At 39.1% G+C, this 7,304-nt stretch overlaps 1 protein-coding gene across 2 annotated transcripts; it reads right to left on the reverse strand.

The window, feature by feature from the left end:
• Positions 1–2,810: 2,810 nt before the first annotated feature.
• On the reverse strand, positions 2,811–6,754 carry gemin7 (gem (nuclear organelle) associated protein 7). Of its 2 annotated transcripts, none has more exons than XM_041047347.1 (2): positions 6,669–6,754; positions 2,811–5,606 (listed from the first exon to the last, which is right to left on the reverse strand). In XM_041047347.1, exon 2 carries the CDS (start codon positions 5,593–5,595, stop codon positions 5,203–5,205), a length of 393 nt encoding a protein of 130 aa, XP_040903281.1. In that variant the 5' UTR covers positions 5,596–5,606; positions 6,669–6,754; the 3' UTR covers positions 2,811–5,202. The 2 variants fall into 2 exon arrangements, with proteins under 2 accessions (XP_040903281.1, XP_040903282.1); XM_041047348.1 differs by having other exon boundaries at positions 2,811–5,602; positions 6,669–6,725.
• Between the last annotated feature and the right edge of the window lie 550 nt (positions 6,755–7,304).

Raw genomic sequence — 7,304 nt, forward strand, 5'->3', positions numbered from 1 at the left:
TGTTTACTCCTGCGGGAAAGGGTGTGGACCATGATGGAGTCTAAAGACTTATAGATAAATGAAGATAACTTTAATCTCACTCTAATTAGCGCTTCCCCTCCCTTCCCACCTTCTCATATGTCTTCCTGTCTAGACTTGAGCTGCACACATGCGTACCCTTTCCCATATGATGCCGTGGCAACATCTTGATCACATACACAACTCCTGTGTCTCTTCATACTGGACATTTACAGTAGCATTTTGTTGGTTCACATAGCACTTGACGAAAAAATCAGTTCTCATAAAAGCCACTTTTCAAACAATGCTCAGCTTTATGCAAAAGCAAACAGCTGGATAAGCTGTGGAATCCACATTTTAATCACCCTAAACACAAATAAAATGGAATGTTTCATAACGTAAGGGTTTGTTTATGTTTGGGGCCCAGGCCGCTGCTCAGTGGGGTCCAGCTGGCATGCTCCCCTGCTGGCCTCTTTATCTCCATGGCCACTTGAGTCGGGGAAGTGAGGCTGCGACACAGCGCCTGGCCCTCACAATCACTGGAGCTCCTCCAAAGACCCCCCCTCCACCCCCCTTCCCGAGTGGCAACTCAAACAAACCTGGGGACTGACTGTGACTCAGCCATTCCTTTCGTGTCTGCCTGTCTGGCTGCTTCGACAACACCTCCACTGAGCTATGAACAGCCAATATGACCATGTAGTCATACATGGAGAAATGCATTCATCACTGACTTTACTGTGTTCATTGATTTACATTGAGGTTAGTTCTTGTCACCATGCTTCGGATAATATTAATGATAATAATAATAACACTGATGACAGTGATAATGTCTCTACACAGCGAAGAGATAAAAATGATTTATAAAAAAAGACTAAAGCTCGACAAACACTCCTTCATTCACTATTTCCTAAACAATACAAAGTCTCAAGTTTACTGTAATCCATTGTGAATCGTTAATTGAAGCTTCAGGGGACTTGCCAGGAGGTGGTTAGGGTGAATGGCAGGTGTACAAAGTGCACAACTGTAACTCCAACGACTGGGGTTTGCATCCAGAGACCCATCCGTGGTTAGGCTTTGGGAACAAAAGCACTTTGGTTAAGGTTAGGGTTGGTATCTGATTTACTTTTGTTTTGTAATGAGCCAGCACAGAGGAATGAGAGGCAGTTTCACTGACTCGTCAGCTGGTTGTGTGAATTCCCCGTCTCACCGTTTGAGCTATGTTCATGAATTCTATGTGACATCTTAGAGGTGAGATCGTTATTCAGTGTCATCTTTTGTGTTAACAGATGTTAGATCAGTCTCATATAGTAATAAAAGGGTTTCATCATGTGAATCATCGCCGTCTCCTCTGAAATGCCCATAATGAATCACACTAAAAATACACAGTCATGAGGTCACTGCCTAATTATTTTAGTCTGCTGGCAGGAGTTTTGGGCAAAGGGGTGATTAAGTGGTTTTCTAAGTTATCAGACACTTGCCAGGAAGTGAGAGAGGGCCACAAACAGGAAGGAGCGGAATGTGCTTCCTGGCTCGCGGTGTTATACAGGGCAGATTCCTTGTACCATCATGACTGACGCAGTGACACACCAGCACACACACCCGTAGAAACACAAATGGACACTAACAGGCAGGAATGTTTTTCCACTGAAATCAATGAGAAGCAGACTGTCAGGAAAGACAAACAGTAAGGCCAGATAACATTGAGACAGTGTGTCCCAGTACACCGCAACAAATTAGGGACCATGAATCCAGCTCAAGTTTGCTACAACTTACAGTGTAAATTTGTTGTCCATTAGTGGAATAGGGTTCCAATAAAATGCTTCCTACTGGTGTTTAAATGTAAGTACAGTGGGATAAAACATGACCACGGGGAAAAAAGGAGTAACAACTGGGCGTTTTAGTGGAAAGTCATTATTTTATAGATAGATGTTATAGTTTCAGTACTGAAGAGAGTGGAGACAGTGAGCAAAAACCGCCAGCTGCATGCTGGAAAGCCAAAACAACGAGCTGAAAGATGCTAGATCACTCCATAGAGCCGATGGGAAGGTATGAGTTAGGTGGTAATTCTCCATGGATTCATCACTAAAAGCGGCTCTTTTCACATTACGCATAGTCGCTTCATCAACTGTTAATATAAAAATATTGATTAGCAGATTTAAAAACGGTAAATACAATAGAAGCTTACAAGTGATGGATAAGAAGTGATACATTTTATGGTCAACAGTATTTCTCTGCAATAGTTGAAAAAGCAAATCAAGAATAAGGAGCCCAAAGCCAAACTTCCTTCTGTATCTCTAAAGTTAAATGTTGGAGTTAGTGAGCACACACTGGAAACTGTATATAATAACCACCATGATTCCATAACTCATGGCCATGTTGGTCACAAGTTACAGAAACTTCTGAGATATCACCAAGTGAGAAATGTGAATTAAATATGAGTGATAAAGCCTTCCAGACAGTAAGTGATCCTTCAAACCTCTTGCGCCCACACTTTGAGCTTTTACCCTCAGACCCTGTAGGTGTTAGAGACATTAGAATAACCAAAAATGTGTGTAGTAAGTTATTCCTGGAAAACGCAATAACAAATTTTGAATGCGTAGCCAAATTAATTAAATACTATGACTAAATAAGTACATATTAAATCCCACCTGTCTCAGCTTTTTGCTTTTTTCTTATTTTTCTTTTAAAAGTAAAGCTGTTTGGTTGCTACATCTTGATGTATGTCTTCATTAATTATCTTGAGTTTTTATGCTTGGTGGTGAAACCAAAGAAACTATTTTTTTTTAATAATGACATATAAGTTACAAAATATGTTCAGGTGTGCATCAGGTATTCACCCTTTATTTGACAGTAACACCACAATGTAAACGTCCTTCAACCTTACTCAAACAAAAATAGACAAGTATTATCAGCAAAATGTACTGTCAAAAATTAAAGGTACACAATATGCACCAAAATGGCTCCCGTCAGTGTTTCATTGCTACATATTTTATTATTAGATTAATTTTACTGACTATAATAAGGAGAAATTGGCTGATGCTCCCACGTGGGCTTTTTTTTATATATATGATCTCTTTTCAGTGGTTTAGCTGGTTGAGGAGGGGCTAATTTAAGATACTTTTTTTTACAGAGGGGCAGTTGCATCACACTGATCATCATATTTTATTAGCTGGGCATATGTTTTGCACGTACAGTCTTAGTCTGCAGAGTAACTCCAGCCACTAGAAACTACAATATCTGCCTAAGAAAAGGAGTGAAGCAAAAGCATAAAGAAATGCATATGTCTGTGTGCTGTATGTGTTCCTGCAGGCTTTATGGACACTCATCACAGAGATGAGAGTGAGAACAGTAGTAGTTGAAGGCTGCTGGTCATAGCACAGCATGCCTGTGTTTATGAAATTAACATTGGTTGTCCTTGAGGGCTTCCTGATTGAATCACACAGGCCCTGATGACGTCATGCAAGGTTTTAAGTCATATTTTGGATTAGGGAGGGCGAGAGAGAGTGGGAGAGAGAGGGAGGATGACTCACTGCCTCATTGATGACTGTCTACACTGAGTGGTCAGATAATTCAGGTACAAAAAAGAGACACAGGCACAGCACGACCGCCTAATGGCACTCAAATAAAATGACTTATTGGGAACTCGCAAAATACACCTTTTAGGAAGATTAAATAGTATTGATGCCCCCTCCTCCTCCTCCCCATGAGGCTGGTGCTAAACAATGATGAATCCTGCTCTGCCGTATTATATTTATGACCAAGGATTTAAATAACTAATATCTGCCCCGCCATCAGATGTTGGATCAGTGTTGGCTGTTAGAAGATTACAGAAACATCAAGGAAAAAATGATCTGCTGTGTATCTGATCCATCTAATACCTCAGTATATTTGAGAACCTATTAATTTAATTCCAGTTAATATCACACACTGTAAATGTTTTGGTTCCCAGATTGAAGAAAAAAAACTAAATTAATTTATTGTTCATTCTGGCTTTCTGATATTTCTGAAACTCTGTATTCACGAATGGATCACTGGAGGGGCCTACTGGACACAGTCCCAGGGGCCTACGGGGGTCAAGGCGGCCCCTAGGACTCAACCTGTTTCAAGTGACTGTTAACATTTCTCGCTGAAAAGTCAATCAAATGACTACAAAGAGAAGTAAAATGACTTAACAAAAGTGTCAACTGCTCCAAAACTCAAGACATTCAATTTGATATAACATGCATGAGGAAACCATCAATTTTTTTGAATGACTTTTCAAACAAAAATGCCTAATGATTAATTTTCTGTCTGTTCCGTTGCAGCTCTAACGTGAACCTGACTGAGTCTGATTAAATACAGGCACTACACTAATCATTCTGTTGACAGCATGCTGCTGAATGCTCCATAACAGTTATGCAACTATCTCTACGCAGTGCATAAAGGGAAAGTGGAAAACTCAGTCTGTGGTGTAAAGAAGATACTCTTCCTTTTACATGTTTTGAAAATTATTATGAAATAAATCTTTTTGATGGAGATGGTGGTCTGGGGGTTACACATCATTTACAATTTTGCAATGTCAATCTTTATCAGTACAAAAATCTTTTGCAAAAACAACTCCAGTGTAGGCATAACCAAGTCTTGATCATTTTCCAAATACATAAGCAGTTAACTAAAAAAAAAAAAAGTCTTTAGTGCAATATTTCATTTACCTCGGTTAAACAATTTCAATTACACAAGATAAATGTGAGCACCAGCACCAGCAACAAGGTTTTGCATCTCACAAAGGGAGACAGCAGACTTAATCTACTTAATGTAGAGCAGAAATGGGAGACACACTGATAAACTTTGACTGTTTTGGTGACTAATTTGTCAAAAGTCCTCCAATACTGGCCTCCCTGAACAGCATCCTCCAATGCTAGTTTCAACTATAACAAGCTCGCCTGTCAGATTGTGACGTATGCCTTTAAATACAGGAATAGGGCTCCATCTTGTGGTGAAAAAGGGGGACTTGTCATCAGGGTCAGATCTTTGAATATTAAGTCACATGTCAGCACGCTCTACTGAACAATACAGATAGGACTGAAATAGCAATGTGCAACCACACCATTCTGCAAAAATAAACTGTTTTATAAACTACCTCTTACACTCTGAAAAAAGATGCTACTTGCAACAACAAATGATATCACCAAGTGACATGTTCTGCTTCAGCAAGAAACAAAATCCTCAGGTGTTCAGATCAAAAGTCATTGAAATCACATCCTGACACCTGATCAGAGCCTCTTTCTGTACCCCGATGGGAGTGTGCAAGTCCGACACCTGAAAGTTCAGAACGTCAATGTCAGACGCTCCAAACGTGGCCTCCACCTTTACCTTCTCATACATGTGAAACTGAACATTCTTGTTGGTCATGGAGAGCAGACATCGGAGAAATTTCTCTCTCAGCACAGATCGAGTGTGCTGCTCTCTCTGCAGGAGTTCAGGGTCCGCCTCTGAGGCAGCTGAAGTGGAAATGGAGGTGCGACAGAGAGCGATGAAACGGGGTGATCTGGGGTCAAATCCACGGCTGTTAGGGTCGGGACCTCTGGGCAGGCGGAGTACAGATACTGGCGTCGCCATGTTCAGTCTTTCTGCCAACATCACAGAAAAGAAATCAACATCATTAACACCAGTCAAGCAACATCCCTAATTAAAAGAAAAAGTACCTGTTTAAATTATGTTAATTCTTGGTATATTCAAACAGATAACTAAGGGGGTTAAATCAGAAACTGAAAATACAACTGTGTTTCCTGTGAAATGATTTATCAGTTACAAAAGACTAATGTATCAGTCCTCAAAAACAATGTCAAAAATAAAAGCTGCCCAAATAAGACTAGTGAGTCCTGTAAGATGCTAAGATGCTTCCAAAAAGCACTAATAAGTAAACAACAACAACAACAATATTTATATTTACTATCTACTATGATCAGACCTTTCTTTCTATAATGTAACCATTTGATTGCACCACAGTGATAGATATGGAAGTGGTATCTGACCTTTATGTTTTAAATACTGTAAATAATTTTATGTGTACATAATGATGTGATTGATGGGCTGGACCTCAGACCCACAGGGTTTAGTAAAGTGAAATCTAAGTCCACTAACAGAAAATTAATCGGCTACAATTTAGATTATCGATTAATCATGTCTATCTCTCATCAAGCAAAACTGCAACATGTTTTTGAGCCTCTCATATCTGAGGTTTTTCTGTTTTATATATTTGTAAATCAAATTACAGTTATTCACCCTTTCCTTGCAATTAACTGATTAGATTATTAGTCTGAAAAAGACGTGACAGGTTTATCGCCATGAAAACAATAATTTTCAATTTGAAAAACTGGTCCGTTTCACATTGTTTTTGTGATTTTAATGCAATAGTGTATTAAAAGGCTTTTGATCAGACATGTGTCAGGTTAAGGTCGCCATACAGAGAAAATACTTATTTTACCAGTACAGTTTTTTTTTTACTTTTAGCTAAAAGTTAGCAACTTGGTGAGAGTGCGTTGCTACTGCTCAGATAACTCTGACGAAAGCCCGGTGTAACTTCTACACAAAATACGTTTTTTCTTATTCACATCAACAGCTAATTAAGCGTCTCATCGAAGATGTAAAACAGCTTTACTAAATCTACTGCGGTATAACGTTACACCCACCAACTCTGTCCTCCGGTTAGCAGCAGTGGCAGCGAGGTCTTGCTGCTTGGTCTTCTTCTTCTTCTTCTTCGATTGATTTATTTGCGGATGTCAAACCTGCCTACAAGTGCATTATCGCCACCTACCGGATAAATGGAAGATTGCGTCTTCTTTTGCCGAATGATCAGGATCTGATCTCCCTGCATGCCCCAGCAGCGCATATGCATGTACAGACGGTAGTGATGGGAATTCCGGCTCTTTTTAGAGAACCGACTCTTTTGGCTCGGCTAGCTAAAAAGAGCCGACTCTTTCGGCTCCCAAGCGGCTCTTCAGATTGTTTTATTGATTAAATTAATTTACAGTCAACAATAATGTAAAAATATGCTCAAAATAAATTACTAATGTATTTTTTTTATTTATATATGTTTATTATATAAACATATAAACATATTTATTTACTCCACATATAAAAATAATTACTAAAAATACAAAAAACAACTATTTACAATTCAACTTTTCTTAAAGTGAAACAACAGGTTGTTTGTGGAGCCGGCTCTATATGAAATTCTTTTCTTGCAGACTCTACACTCTGCCTTTGTATTACCAATATAACTGAAATGGTTCAAATAGGTATTGTTCATGTAACTGTTTTTATCT

This window comes from Toxotes jaculatrix, chromosome 9 (genome assembly GCF_017976425.1).
Source record: "Toxotes jaculatrix isolate fToxJac2 chromosome 9, fToxJac2.pri, whole genome shotgun sequence".
NCBI lineage: Eukaryota > Metazoa > Chordata > Actinopteri > Toxotidae > Toxotes > Toxotes jaculatrix.